The sequence below is a fragment of the Megascapheus bottae genome, chromosome 33 (genome assembly GCF_031878675.1).
Source record: "Megascapheus bottae isolate mThoBot1 chromosome 33, mThoBot2.hap1, whole genome shotgun sequence".
NCBI classification, from domain to species: Eukaryota; Metazoa; Chordata; class Mammalia; order Rodentia; family Geomyidae; genus Megascapheus; species Megascapheus bottae.
This window is the reverse complement of record NC_143541.1, coordinates 2068958-2091572: the sequence shown is the minus strand read 5'-3', so window position 1 is coordinate 2091572 and position 22615 is coordinate 2068958. Positions and strand designations below refer to the sequence as shown.

At 38.8% G+C, this 22615-nt stretch overlaps 1 protein-coding gene across 1 annotated transcript in view; it reads right to left on the bottom strand.

Moving 5' to 3' along the window:
* Cntn4 (contactin 4) overlaps positions 1–22615 on the bottom strand; it is a 723524-nt gene that overhangs the window by 40951 nt on the left and 659958 nt on the right. Inside the window, exon 14 of the mRNA XM_090323973.1 lies at positions 21781–21908. Coding sequence (XP_090180099.1) covers positions 21781–21908 — 128 coding nt within the window. The remainder of the gene's footprint in view (positions 1–21780; positions 21909–22615) is intronic.

The following is a 22615-nucleotide window of genomic DNA, read 5'->3' as shown; positions in this document are numbered from 1 at the left end:
CCTCTACATGTTACCCCGACAATATAATGCAATTAAAAAATATCTTGAAATGAAAAAAAATAGTTTGCTATTTTCTCCCCAAAAGAAAGAGAACAAATTAGATTGCTTTTTAAAATCATTGTAGAAATTAAAAAGAAGAAGGGGTAGTAATGTTTGTAAAGTAATGCACCTTCTATCTAGCGAATATAGTGTAACCCTTCCATTCATAACAATAAAATATATTAAAAATAAGAAAAGAAATGTAAAAGAAAGAACTGTGGGAGTTAGGGAAGAGGAAAACACAAGATCTAGGAAGTGAGGAATCCAAAGAGGGAAGGTATGTTGAATGCCCAGAAATATGCTAAGGTAGCAAGCTAAAAAATATTTTATATTACATGTATAATCAGTTTTTAAAAAGTCTTTGAGTCACACACACTGGCATATACCTACAATCCCTGGGATCAAGAGGTTGAGGCCTAGCATTGTGAATTCAGGGCCAGTCTGAGCTATCGACTGAGATACTATATAGTTTTTAAGTTTTTGAAAATTTATCAAAAGCTTAGAGTTTAAGTTAGAGAATAGTATATGCAGAACATTAAGAACCAAAAAATAAAAATCATATAGAATGAGATCAGGCAATGAGTGAAGACAGAGACAGAGACAAAGAGAGAGAAAGGTAGGAAGGAAGGAAGGAAGGAAGGAAGGAAGGAAGGAAGGAAGGAAGGAAGGAAGGAAGGAAGGTGAAAAGGAGCACTATCACATTGCTTCTTTGGGGATAGCATTGATTAACTGTAGTTATGTAATGATGGGTTAATTATCTAGATAAAATAATGGAGTGTGTGAAAGAGAGCTATATATTTATTTGCTGTTTTGTGATATGATCTTGCTAGGTCACCTAGGTTGGGCTCAAACTCATAATTCTTTGGCCTGAAAGTCTCCAGAGTAGCTGGTGTTACAGATGTAAGCCACTATACTTGGCATAAAAGTCATTTTTGTTTTTATAACAAGTCAAAAGATAATCCCTGAAACTGGAGAATCAAGTGACAGCAATATAAGGGTGTTATTAAAAGCTGAAAATCAATACAAATCAAAGGAAAACAAGAAAAGGCCACACAGGGTGAAAGTGTTTGCCTTTAGGAAAGGGAGGGTGGGGAGTGGTGGAAAGGTTATTCCTCATAAGCCTCTTAGAAACATTTTATTCCTTACTCTTTTTCCACCTGCAACTCTGGGGAAATTTTTAAACCGAGAAAAGGTAGAAACTGTTATTTCTATTTCAAAAATAAGGAAACGAAGACTCAGATCAAACATCGAGTAGCAGAGGAGAAACTTTAACCTGGGTTTGCAGATGATTTTTAACAATGATATACCTACCTGCCTCTAGAAGTCTGAGTTGTCTTAGAAGAGGAGAAACAATACATCATTCATTTTAAGAGGTGCTGCGTGATTCCCTGATATAGGTGCACAAGGTGTAATGACCAAATTAAGGAAATTAATACTTCTATCTCCTTTTTGTTACTTTCTGTTTCTATTTTTGTTCTTTCCATCATAAATTGTATTCATAGCAGGGAGACCTGTCACTGGGTTGAGTGTCTCTGTGTCATAGAATGTTAAGTGTTCTGCACAATGCAGCTTCTCTTACAACCCCAGGAGGTGGATATTATTCTCATTATACAAAGGCAGAATCTGAAGCTTAGAGAGAAAGGAGGTAAAAATCAAGGGTTTAAGGGTGATTTCAAAGCCCAGCCCAAGAAGTCCCAAAGTGCTACTTACTCTAATCCTCCTCCTCATATTTAATGAGCTGTGCATATTGCCAAGCTTTAAAGAGGATTCCTATAGCTTTGGATACTTTTTCCCCCTCAATGTAAATGCTACCTCTTTAGCTTGCTTTTTACTGTCAAAAATGCAACTCTGATGTGTTTGTTTTCCTGGGAGAAACTGTGCCAGGTAAAATGATGCCTGGCAGATTGTTTTGTCACCTAACCTTCGTTTAGGAGAATAGCATTTTTTTTTTCCTGCTGGGCTCATTCCATCTCCAAACCTTGGCTTGCATAGGAGGCATTAGCATTGTCTCTCAGTGACAAATAAGAGGGGGTTTAGCTGGGTGCTGGGGTGCAGTGGCTCACACCCATAATCCTAGCCACTCAGGAGGCTGAGATCTGAAGATCATGGTTGGAAGCCAGCCTGGGCAGGAAAAGTCCATGAGGCTCATATCCAGAAAACCGGAAGTGGAGCTATGGCTCAAAATGGTAGAGCACTAGTCTTGAACAAACTGCTCAGGAACAGTGCCCAGGACCTGAGTGCAAGCCCCACAAAGGAAAAAAAAAAAAAAGCAGGAGGATGGGGAAGTGACTTAACATATATATTTTTTTAAAAACTGTCTAAACTGAAGCAAGGTTATTCTTCCCCACAATTTTCCCCTAATAATTCTCCTCTACCAAGAGCCATTATCTCATATATGGAGGCCTGCATTCTCTGTGGCTCAATAACGAGCAGGATTAACCTTTACCCCAGTGGATTGTCAGAGATCCGGGGAGAGGAATATATCACAGAAACATTGTCTATCTCAAATGCCCAATGACTCAAAATTACGAGGAAATTTCTTAAACTACCAAAGCAAGTACAACTTAGAATACATACATGTCCTCATGTGTGGGAGTCAAGGAAGGATTCTTAGATTCTCAATGACTCTTATTGTATTTTGGTTTAAATGAGAAATTACTATGCAGTGAGTGAGACTCTACCTTGGATCCCATACTGCTATGTGGGCATAGAATTTGTTGCACGTATTGCTGCTGTCTGTGCCACCTAAAAGTTACAAAGCCAGTCCTACATGTTAGAGATGGAGTTGGGTATATTTTACCCCTTGGGTAGCCTTTCTTTTTATTCTTATGGCAGAACTGGTATTCTTTTAGATTATTATTCAAACAACTAGCATGCATTTTATTAACTGTATGCATTGTTGTGCATACTCTTAAAGAATAAAAGGCAAGTCCATTTTCTAGGTGCTTTGCATGAAGCCAGGTTATTTGACAAATGACAGTACCCTTTGGGTCAGACGTTATAGATAACTACAGACAGAGCCAGGTGACACTTTTTTTTTGTAGGCTATTGATTACCATGAGCTGATATCCATCTTTCTGAGCACAGAATAATCTGTTGGCATTACAGAAATGATGGCAATCTTACAGAGAAGGTTAATCAGATATATGAGAAATCATATCTGCCCCTTGATGAAGTACAAGTCACTCAGAGATCAATCTCAGACCCCAGTTGCCCACAACACCAGCCCTCAGAAAACAGAATTCAGGGCAAGTGGATACTGGTTCATCTAAGGCCAAGACCAAAACCAGGCTCTCTGCAGATTAGAACAGCTTTCTCTGCTGAGAGCATTGATTTGTGGGTTCCAGAATACACGCACAATAGTAAACAACAGAAATAGAAGAAATAGACACAAAGTAATGATTTCATTTCTGAAAAGAGAGTGACTACTCTCTGGGGTTTTAATGCTAATCTCTCAGTCCTTAAGGAGGGCATAAACAAAGTTAGATTTGGGTACATTTTTAGGGAATTACGGTAAGGGACCAGGTCAAGCACTTTGAGCCTTTTCTCCAGGGAAAGTGGTAGCAGAGGTAAAGAGGGTAGACAATAAACACGTCATAGATATAACCCCAATTACTAGCAGTTGAATGCTGGGTGTTATTAATTGCTTTACATAGGATATTTTAAATCTTACAACTGCCAACACTTCCCATTTAGTAGATGAATAGACTGATGCTTCTAAAGATGAATTCGTCTTAAGAAATAGAACTTCAAGTGGGTCATGTACAAAACTAAGCTGGTTCAACCCCGAGTCCATGCCTCCTTTGCTTCGTTCTTTTGAAGACCTCTGTCTTATTTCTCCTCCTTGTTTGGCACATTACTTGCAATTTTACTCAGCATTTTAGTGGCAAGAAGTTGCTGTAGAAGGGGCCCTGCTGCGAAGTGTGTGCCTGGATATGAAATTTCCTACTTTGAGTTACTTCTGCAAAAAGAAAGCGCTGGAAGAGATCATTGAAATTCTCCCAAACACCTCAAAGAGACCTCCTGCTTGATTTATGAATCAATACTTGTGAATCTCCTGCTGGACTAGAGGCCTGACTCAGCGGGTAGAACACCCACTGTGAGCAAGAAAGCCAGGAGAGAGTGAGCGGCTCTGAGTTCAAGACCTGACACTGGTATGCACACACATATGGCTGCACATGGCCACACACACACACACACACACACACACACTCCCCACTTGAAGGTCTCCTACATGTTATGAATTGACCGTGAGTCCAGTGGAAGAGATCTAGTGATGTGTCATTCATTCATTCCCTCATCCATGTTTTCTTTCAAGAAATAGTTACACAGCATCTAATCTGTGTAAGGTGTGTGCTAGAATCCTGAGTACAGGTCAGTAGTTTTGCTTTCCACAAAGTCCACTTACTACTTTGAGTGACAAGTAAATGAAAACAAAAAAAAAAATGTAGGTTATGTAAGTGGTATGAGAGACGTGAGTTACAGTACTATTAACTAGTACAACTGTCAGACTTTGGGGTTTCCATGCTCTAAATTCATACGTTGAAATTTTCATCCATTATGAAGCTATTTTGGAGGTAGGGCAATGGAGAGTAATTAGTTTATAACAATGAAGCTGTCGTGAAGGATATTAATAAGAAGACGCCAGAGAGCAAGGAGATTCCTGCATAATGGGAGAATGTGGCAAGAGGGAAGCCATCTAACAAGCCAAGAAATGAACCATCACCAGACAGGTCTTGAAGTTCCTAGCTTCTAAGACCGTGAAAAGTGCATTGCTACTAAGTATCAAAGAGCTTGTTGGCATGTGTTTGTGTACTAGTGCTTTATGGAAGGTAAAGCATGATAAAACTGGAAAAAATTAAGTAATACACGTAAGCTTCCTCTCCTTTCTTTTTTCTTCCCTCCCTCTCCTTCCCCTCCCCTGCCCACCCTCCCTCCCTCCTTCCCACCTATGCTGGATCTTTAACCTAGAAGCCTGTGTCTGTAGCCCTACTGTTTATATATAGGATTTTGAGACAGCTTTTCCCTTTTCCTTTTGCCCAGGATGGTTTTCAATTCTTGTTTCTTCTCCTGGAATGGTTGGCCTCACAGGCATGCTCGGCCATGACTAGTTCAGGTTGACAAGGTTCTTAAGCAAAGCAGTTTGCTTCCTCCTGTTTGCTTATGGTAGAAAGGAACAAGCCCGAAGGAGATTCAGAGCACATTGGGAATGCCTCCAGAACTATCACCTTTGCTCTGAACAGTGGCCAGCACGGATGCAAAGTCATGATGTTGGAGCCATCTTGCAGAGTCCTCGGGGCCTGAAAAACTAAAGCAGCGACCCAGTACCCGATAGGCCTGAAAGGCTTTCATTGTATACCAATATGCTGTCACACAGACCAAGGTTTATAAAAATATGGCCATTCAGCTAGGCACTAAATTTCTTCATGGCTGAGAACCTTAGAAGAAAAATGAAATGGCTATTTGCATGTGGTGAACCATATTTCATAAAATCAACAGGTCATCAAATAGGGAATGTCCATTTACTGTGCCTACTTGGTCATCTTGGGGGTGAGCTGGATAAGGGAAAATTCCCCACACTGTTCCAACTAAAATCTCTCTCTCTTTCTCCTCAGTGATCATAACCTGAGTTTCTGTAAAATAAACATTCACAAATCAGGCTTTGGGGAGCCTGATTTACAGTATAGCCAGAGAGACCTTTTGCATGTGTGTGTGTGTGTGTGTGTGTGTGTGTGTGTGTGTGTGTGTGTGTGTAGTGACAAAGAAATCTGAATTAGAGTGCTTTAATGCATTATCCTAAGTGCCTCTTTATTAGATCACAGAAATTTATAACTAGAGGAGGTCTTAATTCTCTCAATCATGGGTTCTTCATTTCGACAGGTAAGAAATCTGGGGGACGGGATCTGTTCCATATACATAAATTCTCAGAGAAGTAATTCACATCTTTTATTTTCTATGTAAACTTTATAACATCATATTGTCATCCATTTTATCTGATTTCCTCGTTCTCTCTTTCTCTCAGTCTCTCTTGCTAAAGTTGAACTGTATATTCCAGATGGAAGAGAGTCCATGAAGGTAAATTAGCCAAGAGGAAGAGCTATTTGTCTATCATTTATGGATTTCCTCCTTTGTACAAGAAATTCTCCAAACAGGTAGGTACCCTGGTGACACCCCAATTTCCTTAACAAACTCTGTCATTTCAACACATTAGTCCAATCAATTAGAAATAGCCAGGCAAATGCAAAAAAGGGTCCCAAAGGGTGTTGTGACCACTTTTCCCAGTGCCACGAATCTCCATTTTCTCTAATTCTTTGGCAGTTGACAGGAATCCCCAGTCAGCAGCTGGAGAAAGCAGTGTCTTTGTAAAGACAGGACTAATTTGTTTCCTGGTGAGAGGTGACAACCTGCCTCCCTTTGCTTCAGATTTCTCAAAGATAATGGCTTGTGTTTTCTTGTCCCAATTAACCAAAGAGAATATGTCCATTTAGATAACTGGGCTCCTTTCCCATTGACAAACTCTTGGTATAGATATAGAAGGAAAATGCCGGGTCAATGGGCCACCTTATGTCAAATAATACAGAGAAAGATTAGACGTGTTCCCTTTTCCTGGCCACCTCTTTCTACAGCCCTATCACGGTCAATTTATATCTTCTTAATAATTGGAAATAATTAAAGGCTGACCTTTTGCATGGAGCCATGAAACTCACTTAATATGTATGTCAAATGTCTGCGGAGGTTCTGGTAGTATCACCAATGTATTATTTAGAGTTCTAAGATGGTAAGCAAAGAATGAACAACTGGGTTAAAGACTCCATGCTCCCTGTCTTAAACACTCTCCCTGTCCAACAGTACAAGTCAGTGCTTTCCAGTCGCGTGGTCCACGAGAGGCTGTAGGCTCACCTATCAACATGCTACTGTTTCTCCCTATCATCCTGTTCTCTCTCTAACTTGGGGTGAGCTAGGAACCCCACCACTGTTCTATGCCCAAGCCACACTCTCCTCCATCGCTTGAATAAGTAACAAAGTTGATGGGTTTGCCTGGCATTGCCTCAACTTGTCATCTGGTAGTCAACTGGCTCAAAACACAGACATTGAACTGGCATCATTCACATAACTCTTTCTAATTCTAACATACGACTAAAAATAAATGAGATCTTTTCATTGGATACTGTTTTAAGAATATATTTGCTTAAGGACATTTCTAGATGACATTTTAGATTTACTTTGCCTTGTTGACAGCACAGAATAGTTACTACTGACTTGTCAATTTTGTAGTCGACCTGAGACCTTTAAACATCCAGACCTCCTCCCAACCCTGAAGTAACTTGCCCATCTTGATTTCTGAAGCCAAATGAAAACATTTATATTTAATACTACTAAAGGGAACCTTGTTACATTTGCTTTATATGATGACCTTTACCATTTAATTCTGAAGGCTGGTTCTGTCCTTTGATCTATTATACCTTAGTGATGGCTGTAATCAGAAAATTCACCCAGCACATGAGTCGCAATCTCATGTGGGGGTAACAAAAATTCTAAGAATAAAGATTGAGACTGGGCACTGGTGGCTCACGATCTGTAATCCTAGCAACTCTGGGGACTGAGATCTGAGGACTGAGGTTCAAAGCCAGCCCAGGTAAGAAAGTCTGTGTGAGTCTTATCTCTAACTAATTATGAAAAAGTTACAGAAGTGAAACTGTGGCTCAAGTGGCAGAATTATACCCTTGGACTAAAAGGCTCAGAGATGGCACCCACACTCTAAGTTCAAGCCCCATGACCAGCAAAAATAGAAAAAAGAAGAAAAAACAAGTAGGAAAGGTTGAGGAAAGAGAACAGAGGAATCCATCTCCTAAACACTGACACTAAACTTTGCTATGAATGTTTGTATCCTCTCTAAGCTCTAACGTGGAGCTTAGCCTCCAACATAAAAGTTTTAAGACCTGTACATAAAAGTTTTAAGACATGTGGGCTATAAGAGATGACTGAGGCAGGAGTGGTATCCTGACCTTCTCAAAGGGTTTGTGAAGGAAGTTCATCTTTCCCCATTCTCTATCTTTTCATTTGTTCTCTCTGGGGGAAACAGCAATAAGGTGCCAACTTTCTTGACCCTCAGGCCCCTCACCAGCCAGCAAGCCTGCCAGATCTCCATCGTGGTTTCTCAGCCTCTGGAGCTTATTATCAGTATGTTATTTTGGTATAGCCACACATATAGACCAAGGTAATCCCCTAGCCAACACTTCAGGGAAGCTTAATGTGAACTCATCTCCCCACTTCTCTCCAGTCTCATCTTCCAGGTCTGCAGAAATCCTGCTAGTTTTTATGTCCTACTAAAATAAGCCTTTCTGATGTTCTTTTGATGAGCAAAGGAAAGAATATATTTATACAAAATTAAGGCCTGTCCTGGTCATTTGTTAAAAAAAATCCATACTAGAAGAATATCAATAAAAAACAAATCAAAACATAGTATGCACAGTATTGTACTTTTGTTAGAGGACTGTTTCCAGATCTGAAGATAGAGATTTAGTTCTACCTGGCTACAAGTCCAAAAGAACAAATAAACATATTTATGCTTATACTTCTGCATAAGCCGATCATAAAAGCAGCATAAAATTTGTGTAATTAAAATGTTATGGGTGACAGAAGTTTACACTTGTAATCCTCGATGCTCCAGAGCTGCTGAGAACTGTAGTGCAAAGTCAGCAAGAAGTTGGAAATGGAGCTTTGGATCAAGTGGTTGAGTGCTAGCCTTGAGGCAGAAAAACTCAGGGACAGGGCCCAGGTCCTGAGTGTAAGCCCCAGGGCAAGCACCCCAAAACAAAACATTAAAATATAAAATGAGGGGGTGATGGATAGCCCACGACAATCTAGAGGAAGGGAGATTACCATCTCTCTTGTACCTTTTGATACTTATCTCAAAATGTCATCATCAGGGGCCGGGAGTTTGGCCTAGTGGTAGAGTGCTTGCCTAGCATGCACAAAGACCTGGGTTCGATTTCTCGATACCACATACATAGCAAAAAGCTGGAAGTGGTGCTGAGGCTCAAGTGGTAGAGCTCTACCCTTGAGAAAGTCCAAGGACAGTGCTCAGGCCCTGAGCTCAAGGCCAGGACGGGCAAAAAAAACCAAAAAACCAAAAAACAAAACAAAACAAAATGTCATCATCAAAGAGGACCCATTATCAATGATAATTAGATTTCCTTTGTTTGACACACCACGAAATGTTTATGCAGATATAGAGGGAGCAGGTATTTTATCCAGGTGGTAGCCAAAGCCAATGGAGACAAATGTTTTATCAGAAGAGAGATGGTATTATTAAGGCAATTATAAGGGCATAGGGCACCTCTGATTAGGCCCTGTATGTCCTAATTTGCTTAGTAGGATCGAAGCTGTCCTCACATTTATGAGCAGTTCTAGTTCTGAAGAGAGAAAAAAGGGGAAAGGCGGGGGTGGGGAGGGGACAGAAGCTAATAAGATGACAGGTGGCATGTTTTCCAGTTTGGAAAATCTTCAAAGCAGATGTTGCTAATCTTTACTTAATAGCATGTCTTGCACTTTTGCACACTGATTATAGACTCGCTAGAAGGCCATGTGAGAAGTCACCATTGCTCTAAATGTTCTGGAAGCATTTCCTCTCTCCTCTCAGGAACCTACTTTCTGCTCCTCAAATGGCTGCATAAAAGAGACAACCATTTTAACCTTTCAGAAATGGATCTTGCTAAAGTAAATCAGAGTGAGATGATGGAAATGTTAATTAACTTGCTTTCATCTTGGTCAGATTCTGTATTTAACCTAAAGGCCTACAGTGTTTTGGGTGGGTTTTTTTTTTTTTTTTTTTCCCTGAGATCTGATTGCCTGTGACAGCCAGAGAAATTCAATCATGGTTTGGCGAAGCGGTGCCTTCGGGAGTGTGTTATTCCTCTTGCCTCTGGCGCAGAAAACAAATACCAAGAAAGGAAGGTAAGAATCACTTATGAATTATTCTGACACATCTCCTTTCTGACTCAGGGGTTGGAAGAGACCAAACTTCCCCTTTCAGAGTTGGGAGCAAGTGATGGTTCCTGGTTCCTCATGAGACTACCTCTCAAACAAGAGGAGATGGATGAAGGATCACATGCAAAACACCTACCTGGCTGTCTCCAAGCAATAATAGGCCTACAAAGCCAGATTGCATGACAAGGCTTCATTCTTAAACCATGCAAGCTCGGGACACATAGACACAGAAGATAAAAAGGTCTTTTTTCATTCATTACACAATTAGCCATTTTTAAATCCATTTCAGATTTGGGAAGTTATTATTTGAAAAAAGAAAAAAAAAAGAAAGGAAGAAAGGCAAGCTAAACCATACTTTGAAAACAAACAACCATGAACTTTAAACATTTAATGAGCTGAAAAGCTTGACATAAACCATTTCTTTCCTTCAGTAGGGGACTAGCTCTACAGCAAGATGACAGATGTAAGATGACAGACATAGCCTAAAAAGATGTGTATGAGAAAGAGATGGATTTTTATTTATCTTTTCAAAAATATATAACTTTAATAATCCGAGGATGCATTCAGACAGATATGATAGCAGAGGTAGGTCAGAGATCTATGCTTTTTAATATCTACTTCCTCTCCAGTGAGGATTTTTATCACATTAATAGCTAAATCATGCTGATTGTAAAACAGCTGAAATGAGGCAATTAGTAAGGGCCTGTGACAGTCAGGAAGAATGCAACATGTGAAGTTTCCAATGCAAGCCAGATGGATATCTTCAATATATTTCCTATTTTCTGCTTGTGGTAATAAGTTCAATTAAACCAAACCAGTACAACACAAAATCTCTCTCAGTGATCGGAAAAGAAATTAATTATGTGCCTCACATGTAATGATGCTAAGCAGTCACATTGTGTTTGCCCTTTTTTGGTTCTTGTTGTTGTTGTTGTCGCTGTTTGTTTTGTTTTGTTTATTCTGACTGCTAAGTATTCATTAGAGAAAAGAATGAATTATTTCATTCTACATTTGAGTGGATCCCCTCCCCCCAAGAGAAAGTATCTGAGCTGGAGAAGTTAGATATCATTAATTCAAGATGTCTGTCTGTCCTATAGTGTCTAAAACATCAGATCCACCATTTAGATTAATTTGTAACTCTCTGAAATGTAAATTCTTGTTTGAACTGAGTTACTTTTATTTTTAATGTTTTATTTGTAGTTTATAAATACAATATATCTTGGTCAATGTCACCCCTTTCTCACTCCCTCTCTCCTCCACTTCCCCCTTTTCTCCTCTTCTTAAATTTGTAGGATATACATTAGACTGCATTCTCTCCCTCTTCTCTCCTCCTGTCTACCCTTTTTTCTTCGGGTCCATAGATGTTATAGATGTTATAGCATCATAGTCATAGATGTTATAAAACTACAACAAAAAGTTAACCAATGCTCACATTCTCATTTTTTATAATAGCAACCCAGGTAGAAAAGATCCTGAGGCTTTTATCTCCAAATACACACACACACACACACACACACACACACACACACACACACACACACACACGCGCTGGAAGTGGAGTGGTAGCTAGAGTGGTTGAGAGCTAGGCTTGAACAAAAAAAGCTCAGGGACAGCACCCATACCCTAAGTTCAAGCCCTGGAAGCAGAACAAAACAAAAAAGCAAAAACAAAAACAGAAAAAAGTGCAAATCTAGGCCAAGCACAGTAGTAACTCCATGCCCATTATCCTAGAAGCAGAGACTGGGAGCTGTAGAGTTCAAAAGACAGCCTGAGCAAAAAGCTGGTGAGAGACCATCTCAAGAAACTGGATACTACAGGCATAACTTTAATTCTAGCTAGAGAGAGACGAGGGGGGGGGGGAAGCAAGAGCCAAGCTAGCCTCAGGGAAAAAGCATGAGATCTACATGAGATAAAGCTAGTCTCCAGTCACAACCCCCAAACAATCTCCAACTACATTATTACAAATACAGTGAGAGTTTTATTAAAATATTATTTCCAGTTCTTCCTACTTCTGAGTGTATTTTTATTGTACATGTCTTCAAAAAACCACATGGCAATATTTTATTCTACTAATTCTACAAAAAAAAAAACCCTATAAACTGTCTTTTCTACTTTTGCCTCTGAGCTATACCCCAGCTCAGTAACTTTACTGACCATATTACTTAATTATCACATCTATTGTTCTTAATTTATTTTTTTTCCATCATAAACATGAATGTCTGATAAGTTTATCTCAGAACATGGGTGACTTCCACTAGGTTAAGTGCCTGGAAATGGAGTTTCTGAATCATGGAGACTGCAATTATTCAATGGTCACACCTCCAATGTTGCTTCATCTTAAGGCTTCAGAAAACCCAGAAGAATGTATAGGTATAGTTCAGATATGTACCTGATTGATTAATATTTTAACCTTCCTTTAATTAATATATATATATATATATATATATTCTTGATAACATTGAATCTCAGTGAAATAACCAGGGACAGCTCTTATAGAGAGATTTGGCAAAAGAGGAATCATCGTGCCCACAATTGATGGTGCTAAAGGCATAATTTGCAAAATTCAATATGGATTTCACGAGCGACCATGTTACTATTGGGGGAAAATCATTATGCCATGTTGCTTCAGCCATCCAGGTATGTCATAGAAACATAGAAAGACATATGAACATAAGAACAGCACGAGACATACTTAACCTATCCCTTCCTTTAGAATCCTCCTATCTTAGCTGTTAGCAAGTCCAGTGGGCCTCAGATCTAGCAGCATCTAGTATTGGTACATCCAGGCTAACATAATTAGCATTTAGCACTTCTAACAACAAACTTTTCCTTCTACTCTAGATGCTCTGGGTCAGAATTTGCATTAATCCTATTAGAAAGACTCATAATTATTGCCTAGAAATAATTGGTTCCAATGGAAGATATCTAATTAGGTCAAAATGTATTCTGTTCTGAGGGCCCGATGTTAAAAGCTTTTGTTGTGTGTGAATAGCCACATGTCACTCCTCGTTACTGATTTCTGATTGATCCGCAGTCAAATTTTGATAAAGTCTTGAATAATTTTACATATAAGATGTGGGCTGCATTTTTCCAGGAACGTTCCAATATACCTCTCATCCATGCTATGCATGGAAAGTGGAGATTTCTCATTGTGTTCAATTAAAACAGAATAGTTTTATGCAGAGAACAATAATATTGCAGGGAATTTTGCTGCTGGTAAGAAAATGTCTTTTCTGCTTACTACATATATGTCTTGAACTCGATTGTTTCTTTTCAACGTAAATTTTCAATGAGATGGATAACAAACAATATTACTCTTGGAAATGAAGCCATGGATTAAAATTTTCCACAAGCCACAGGAACACTTTACTTGGAAAAGATAGAAAATGAAATCAGGGAAATACTATCCTAAAGGCACCAGTGACTCATGCTTGTAATCCTAGATACACAGGGAGCTGAGATGTAAGGACTGTGTTTTGAAGCCAGCTTCAGCAGGAAAGTCTGCGAGACTCTTATCTCTATCTAACAAACTACCAAAATGTCAAAAAAAAGAGCTGTGGCTCAAGTGATAGAGCACTAGCTTTGAGCAAAGAGAAGCTCAGGGAGACCATTCTGCCCTGAGTTCAAGACCTAGGACTGGCACATATGCATATACAAATAATAATAATGATGATGGTGATGATGATGATAATAATAATAATAATTTGTGTAGAATATAGGAGCCATGGCTCAGTCCTGTAGATGACCTTTTTCAAATACCCACTTCAATTGAGTGCATTTTCGTCTTGTTAAAAATAATTCTGTGTACTGAGTAGCAGAAGAGTTGACACTTTTCTGTCAGTCAATAATCTGTTGCTGCACTGGCTTTTCAGCTCATATCCAAATTCTGAAGGCAAGTCTTTTTTTTTTTTAAATTTTTGCTGTACTGGGGCCTTGTACTGGTGAGGCTGGCAGGATACCACTTGAGCCACACCTCCAATCTTGTGTTTCACTGGCTAATGTTAGGATAGGGTCTCACTTCACTGGGTTGCACACCCGAGCCACGATCTCCCTAGTTCATTCTTTCTGGTATGGCCAGGACCACAGGCACAGCGTCCCTGCAGACCGCTTCCCTCTATGGAGGCAGTCTTGAAGACGTTTTCGGCTCTAGTGGATCTGAAAGGATGATCCTCAGATCTGACTTCCTTGGGGATTTGCAAACACAGATGCAGACCACAGTGCCCCGCTATGGATTGAGAAGAGGTCTGCTGAGCATTTCAGCCTGGTCTGGCCTCGAACTTTAATCTGCTTGTTTTCCAGACTTCCAAATTATTAGGATTATAGATGTGAATTACTGGTCCCTGGCTGAAGACAACTCTTTGGATTCTGTAGTCACTAAGATTCGGGAAAAGATAGTCTTCTAGAAACTTCTAGCTAGTCATTAGATTTGGGAAGACATGGAAATTTCCAGCATGTCAGATCCTCATGAGAAATAATAAAAGTTGTTTTCATCTATCTGCACTGTATTTTGGAACAAATTTAGAAGATCAAGGAAGAGAAAAATTCACTTAAAAAAAGGACGACCATTTTTTCTTCTATAAAGGACTGAACATGTGTAAAATTTTGCATATTAAGAAGCTCAGGTAAAGATATTATGTAATCATGTTTTATACAGACTCTTGTGTTGACTATTCCTGCTTGTATGGCACAAAAACAATCATGGTATGTAAACAGACAATATGGCTGGCTTCTAACAGAACTCTGTTCTAGACACTGAAATACCAATTCCATCTTTCTACATGTTCAAAAATTCTATTGTCGTTCGTTAAATCCTCTTTTCCATCCAGAAAAGCCATTCTTAGCTTTTGGGGTATACTAAAATAAGCAATTGGTTAGATGTGGTCCAAGGGAGAGTTTGCAAATTTATTTTCTTTTATTTATTATCATTATTATTTTATTTTGATCCTGATACTAGAGCTTAAACTCAAGGCCTCAGTGTCTCATTTGGAGTTTTCTGCTCAAGGTTAGTTCTCTATTGTTGGAACTACAGCTCTGTTCTAGCTTTTTTAGGTGGTTAATTGGCAGTAAAAGTTTCAGAGAAATTCCTGTTCAGGCTGGCTTTGAACTGAGATCCTCAGATCATTGTCTCATACATTGTTACAATTCCAGAAGCAAGCCATTAGAAACCCAGCTATAAATTCTTAGAGTGCAATGTTTTCATACACTAAAATACAACAGGATTAATTAGATGACTATTTAATATGTAGTTTCTCCCCTCTCCAATATCTTTAGCTATGTAGGGTTATTTAATTAGGGCTGAAAAGTAGAAGATCTGTGTTCTAATTAAGAAACTACTAAATTTTTACTTGCTGGGTAACATATAGAAGTTCTTTGATGTAGGTAGCACAGTGCTTGTCAAAGTAGCTGTTGAAGCCACCAGCCACAGATTCGCACAAGGTCACTTTGGAGGTAATTCAGCAGAATAACTGTGATAATCACATCCATAGCCGAAATCCCCGCATTTCATTTCCAGCCCTGGAGGTGATCAATAGAAGATAAGCTCGCTATTACCATGGTTATCTTGTTGATCTACATCCAAGACAAACACTCTAGGAGCTGCTTTTCTCTGCCCCTTTAACTTGAAAATAACTGTCATTTAAAACCTGTAGAGTGGGGTGACACTGTCATATAAAAACAGCACACCTTCAGCTGTAAGGTAAAGATAAAGATGAATTCGTAAATCAATACCCAGTGTAAAAGTAGCCTACCTCCATTATAGTTTTTTTTTTTTAATGATGTCAGCAATGCCTAAGACCCATCTCTGCTTAAAGCTAAAATATGATGGCTTCTGTTAGGATTTTAGTTTTGCCTTGAGAGCTCTTCTTGTGTAGAATTAAACAGCGAAACCAAATCCCAAATAAATTATAACTAGCTTGAAAATACAAAATCAGGAAAATTTAGAAATTCAGATGATGGGAAGATAATCAAGAGTCCCCGTAGGCATCTGTCAGAACTCTGTATCCTGCTCATGCATAATCTGAATATTTATCCATTCCATGGTTGCTCGCCAGAGATTTATTTCAAACCTCTTGTATTTTGCCTGAGTAGAGGATCTGTTCCCTGCCCCCCCCAACCTTCCCGTGTTTCTAGACCCCATATTTGACTATTTTCAGACTCTCTCCAAAACACATGGGCAGGGGTGGTGAGGAAGAGAATAGGATTTTAAAAGTGTGGTTAAAATGTAAAAATGTTAGAAAAGATATGTTCTGATGTCTGACCTTCCTGGAGTTCTAATCCCAGACATATAAGGAGATTAAAACCAATACAAGCACATTTTAAATTTAGAGAATACCACCTCTATTAAATTAGTCCCTTTGTAGATCCCAAAATTGAATTCAAATAGAGCACTCAGGCATTATTTCAGGCTAAACAGTCAGATTTGCATTAAAGGTGCAGGGCTCAGGCATTTTGTACTTGGCCCAAATTCTTACAGAATTCAGAATGGTTTTGCTCTGCTTTCATCAAGCTTCAAGGGAGTTGGGGTGGGGGAGGGGAGGGAGGAGATTTCTCCATTGTATTTCTCAGTGTAGGTTAATGTCCTTCCCAGAAGGGTGTCTGTCCCCTGTGTACCAGCGAGAACCAGTGGGAATCAGAACCAACCACTGAGAGGGAAATGTTCTCCCAAATCTCTTCCAGCCTTGTTGTAAGAAATCAAATTGTAACCTTCCAGGGCCACTTTAAGCTGATGAAGTTTGTATCTCTTTTCCTCCTCTCACCTCCCCTAGTAGACAAGAATCAGAGGACCTCTGTGGGGAAGCAGAGTGCAACCAAGCACCAGTGGCCAAGTCCAGAGAGAACTCAGAAGCTCATGGCCTCTGCCAGACAGCCCTGCATAACTTGTATCAGCCTAGCTACTTGCTCACCTCTACCTTCTTCTGTTCAGGTCCTGCTAGATTTCCTTCCCTTTGCTCAATTTGTTTGGAAACTTCCATTTTGAAAGTCCTGGAAAAGGCTGTGTTCAGAAAGGCAGAGAGGATGTCCTCATCTAGATTTTTCTTTTTTTGCCAGTCCTGGGACTTGAATTCTGGGCCTGGGCATTGTCCCTGGGCTCTTTAGCTCAAGGCTACCCGCTAACCCTTGAACCACAGCCCCACTTCCAGTTTTCTGGTGATTAATTAGAGATAAGAGTCTCAGACTTTAGTGCCCAGGCCGGCTTTGAACTGTGATCCTCAGATCTCAGCCTCCTGAGTAGCTAGGATTACAGGCGTGAGCCACCACGCTGGCTCTCATCTAGATTTTTATCCCAGATTCTCAGTTTCTTTTGTTTTTCACTTTTATTTTGTTTTACTTTATAGTTAGTTTTTATTTTTATATTTATCTAATGTTCATATCATATTTTTATATTTATTTAGCTTTTATTTATTATAATTGACCTCAGAGGCTATTGCCCTTGGTTGGCATTTCTACTCTACCACTTGAGTCGGGCATCCAGTCTGACATTTTGCTAATTGAAGAGTCTCTTATACTCTTCTGCTTGGGTTGGTTTAAACCTAGATCTTCTTCTTCTTTTTTTTTCATTCATTTACTTTTTAATCAGGGGTCACCATAAATTTCATCCAGAGACACAAAGAGATTCTCAGTGATCTTCACCAACTGAGCAGATACCTAATGATGAGGAAAAATCTTTGGAAGCACTAGACCATTATTCCTTCCTCCATCACTAAGTGCGCAGTAAAAAGAGCTTGTGTTCATAGAAACTCTATCCTATTTGCTCATATGAAAATTTGGAACCATGCTTTGACTCCACTACTTTCAGCTCCAGGTTATATCCATTAACTTTCCAACCACTACCATCCTCATCTATGTCAACTTCATCTCTCACCAGGATGTATCATAGCTTCCTTATTGCCTCTTTGTTTTTCAACCTTACAGTAGATAATCCTGGTCACAGATCAACCCTAACCTCTTTTTCCCAAGAGTCAAACGTTCCAAAAGAGTTCTTTCTCTCCTGTAGGGCTAGTGCAGTCTTCACCATCAAGTTTTCCCCTCCCACCACATACCAGGTACTCATTTTTGCTCACTGTGTCTAGTCATTCAGGCTTCTCTGCAGCTCCTTGAAGGTCACAGGCAAATGCAAAACATATCATTTAGTAGCTTTGATCTTACAGCTCATCATACATACATATAACATAGATTGAATAGAATAAATACAATGGACTATTTAAGTAGAAACTGTGACTATACTGTGAGATGAAAATTTAGTTTCCCTGGGAAAACTTAAAAGTCCATCTACTAATAGTAAACTTGAGGAAAAAAGGTCAACTGACTCAAGTAGCTGGAAATAAAAATGACAGAACAAGGAACTCTTGCTGAATTCAGAAGGTAACATACAGCTATACTACACATGATTGGAGCGATATCTCAAGTGGTTGAACACTAGCCTTGAGCAAAAAAGTTCAGGAACAGGGCCCAAGCCCTGAGTTCAAGCCCCAGAACTAGTACTAAAACAACAACAATAACAACAACAACAACCACAACAAAAACAGAATTGATTTGCCCACGTGGATAGGAACTTCCCACCATAAATAAGTGAAATGTAGGTACTTTTCCTCTTATTTTTATTGCTTTCTTTAAGGCTATGTGCCTCTTTCTCTCAGAATAGGCAGTTGGTATCTACCAATACCACAAGATTACCAAGGCTGTGAGAGGGAACACTGAATACGCTTACTCCAACACCAAATACTCTAAGCCACAGGATACTCTTGCTTTTGACTAGAGACAGACTTCAAACCTAGATCTTCTTATCTCAGCGTTCTGAGTAGCCTGATTTATAGATATGAGCCCCAACACTGCGCTAGGGAATCCTGATTCTGTCATATGTCCAAGTATGACTGAAGTCTAACTTCCATAAGTCTACTAAAATGCTCTTGAAAACTGTATTTTCCAACTAGCATACTATCTTTACCATTTTTTATACAGTCTTACAGCAATGCGTACTTGAGATGTTTCTGTTACAAGATTTCACTCTTTAAATCATCACCATTAATGAAAAGCCACTGTTTTCTAATTAATATGGAAAGAAACAGATCATTACTAAAATAAGAATGATAAAATACTGAACTATGAGCTGCCTGAAACTAGAAGTCAAGAAATAAATAATTTAGTTTGTTAATCAGCCAGTGGCTGATGTTTGCAATCTTAGCTACTCAGGAGCCTGAGATCTGAGAATTTCAGTTCTAAGCCAGCTCTGTCAGGAAAGTCTATGAGACTCTTATCTGCAGTTGACAGCTAGAAAACAGGTAGTGGAGCTGTGGCTCAAAATGGTAGAGGGCCAGCCTTTGAGCAAAGATGCCAGTGGCTCACGTCTACAATCCTAGCTACTCAGAATACTCAGGAGGCTGAGATCTGAGGATCATGGTTCAAAGCCAGTTCTTCCAGGAAAGACTTTTATTTCCAGCTAACCAGACAAAAGCCAGAAAGACTGGTATGGCTAGCCTTGAGCAGCCAGGCTGTGCGTGTAATCTCCGGGACCAACAGCCACAAAAAGGTTAAGAGTTATCAATTTGGTGATCCTTATATCCATTCAAAAAAGTGTGAAGTGACCATGACATAACTCGTTCCTGATATATTTGTAAGCTTTGCACTATGGCTCAGTGCATGACAAGAGTCAGAAATTATCTCCAGCATGGTTGCATGGGTGGAATGTGAACTCTGAAGGAAACTAGAAGTTCCTTAAGTCCACTCGAGTGAGAGCCAAGGAGGATATTGCTTGTAAGAGCTATGATAATCAAATACAGGATATCAATGGTTCCTCCATGTGAAAATCCTCTATTTTCAATAACCCAGAAGGGAATAAAGATGGTGTTTTTGTTGAGGTATTTATAATCTTTCATATGCTGACTCATTTATTGAACTTACCTTACCTTTGCCAAATATGCTACTGATGGAGAAACTTCATACAGGTTCGACATGACTTAGAAATGCATACACTTGATCATCATGTACATAACAAGACAAATGAGTAATAATTCCTAGGTGCCAAGCACAAGGCTTGTCACTTAACATAGATTATTATTTTAGGCACTAAAATCACTATGAGGTTTGCACAGCTATTATTCCCCCTAATGCTTATCTCCTTGGATAAGATCATTAGCTTGTGCAAGGTCATAGAGAAACTAAGTGGGAGAAATGAGGTTTAAACCAGAGCACTCAGACGGTAATCCTTGACCCTGAGTCATGATTTAAAACAGCTTTCTAGCATTCTTTCATATCTCCATAACTGGCAAATCATCAATAACAGGCCCCAGGTCTGCTTCTAAGCATGTGTGAAACCTTCAGATCGCTCCTGTTTGTAAACAATCACTGTTTTTTTTTTTCTTTGCGGGCTAAAACACCCAAATATAATTCAGGACTGCCCACTAGAAGTCTGCTGTATACATATTTTCTAAATTTTTTCTTTTTCTCTTCATCCTGTGAAATAAAGTGAACATATTCTCATATGGCAAAGCTCTTGATTTGAAGGAATACTTAAACTGAAATGGTTGGAGATTAAGTTGGCAAATCTACAGATCGGCCTCTAAACTCTCTGATTTCTAGTTTTTTGGTTGCATAGATGGAGCAAGTTCATGATCAAAAGGTTTTCAAAATGGTGGTAAATTTCCAACTCCCAATGAACCTGAAATGTACAATTAGGTGACTTTTTTAGCTTCCTTGCTTAAATCACAATTGTGGTAAATATTCTTTTTGGATGTTTTATTTTCCTTAGGCTCTCTGTATCACCAGGAAAGCTATGAATGACCTAGAAATTTTAAAATAATATCATATGAAACATCTGTATATATCTATATATGTCACAGTGACAGGAAAAATGAGTTGAAAATTCATCAGGTATAGTATAAAGAATCAGAAAAAAAAATAAAACAGGGAATCGGGATTCCTGGGTTAAAGTCTTCTATTAATACTGGCCTCAAAGCAAACAAGTCGCTAACTTGAAGGTGACCTTCAGTCAAAATAATATAGAGATTTCTCAAACTGAAAAATCCTCTGACTGGGCAAGATTTGAAGTGATAGAAATGCAAATGATATGTAAATTAAGATCTCATCCTTCACAATTCCAAGCACTTCGGCCATCCCATCAACCTGGTATGGGACAGTTTTGTATCTCATGCTGTGCTAAGAGTATAAAGGGTTTTCTATCATGAAATATAAAGCACTCAGGGTAAACCCTGAGAAAAATTATACTTTCTAAAGAGGGACAGGGTTAGCTGGGTGGCTCCAGCAAAAGTCAGAGGAGATCAAAACCCTTTATTACTATAGGAAGCCATGTCCATATCTGAATCACCAGGGCTGTTCTTTAAAAAAAAAAAATAACACCAAAGTCATTGTTTAAACAATGTTCGCTAAAAATAGTCCTTGAGTCATGGGCTTTTAATTTGTTAGCATAGGATTCCTAGACATGAATTTCAAATCTATAGAGACTTGAAAGAAATTTAATTAAAGGACTGAAGATAACATTACTTACAATACTATAATAGATACAATGGCTGTAATTCTCAAAATTGTATTGGATGATTCTGAAATGAGATAGCCTCTCAATCATATTCATTATGAACAGTTCTCCCAGAATTGTTAATCATATCATATTGGCTGTGATGAATTAATTTAGCAACACAGTGATATGTGTACTATTAATATGAATGATGCCACATCTATGGACATTATTAGAAATGGGGGCACAAATATAATCTGTGAGTTCTTTGGGTAAGACATTACCTTTTACTACCAAGTTTCCAGTACTGCTAGCAGTTCCAAAATGGTTAGTGGCTATACAGGTATAACTTCCGGCATCTGATTTAGTCACATTAATGATTCTGAGGTTTCCATCTTCAGAAATGGTAATTCTGCAATCAAAGAAAATAAACCCAAAAGGATGAGCTTCATCTCATATGAGTCTTCAGAAATTATTTCTGTCATCTTTTAAACTAAGACTCATGGCTGACTCGCTTAAGCTCTTTGTTTTCATTTGCATGAGCATTATTGGGATGTGGGAAATTCCACATTTGTCAATACTTTGCCTTGTTAGAAACTCTCAACGAGAGTGGCGGAAGGGAAATGGGGACCAAGGCATGACAAAGGGTAACAATGTATGTGAAGTAATGCACCTCGTATCTGGTGAATATAATGTAATCCTTCCATTAATTACAATAAAAATATATGGACATTAGGCCAAACAGTATGACACTAAATGTAAGGACCTCCGGGATAATGAAACAAAAGCTATATAATGAGTGACTGTTGTCCTTAATGTACCATGTTAACTCTCATCTCTTTTGCCATCCCTTGGTTATCTCATATTGTTACAATTTTTCACCTTGTTATCTGATATATTTTATATGTGTTTAATTGGTTATTTGAAATTGGATAGGGAAAGGGGGAATCAAGATGAGTGGGGGGCAGGGGAAAGGGGAATGGGGACCATGTCATGAGAAAGGGTATCAATGTTTGTGAAGTTATGCACCTTCTATCTGGTGAATATAATAAAATCACAATAAAAATTATTAAAAGAATATATATGGAAAAAAACTGTCTCAATATTTGATTGCAATAA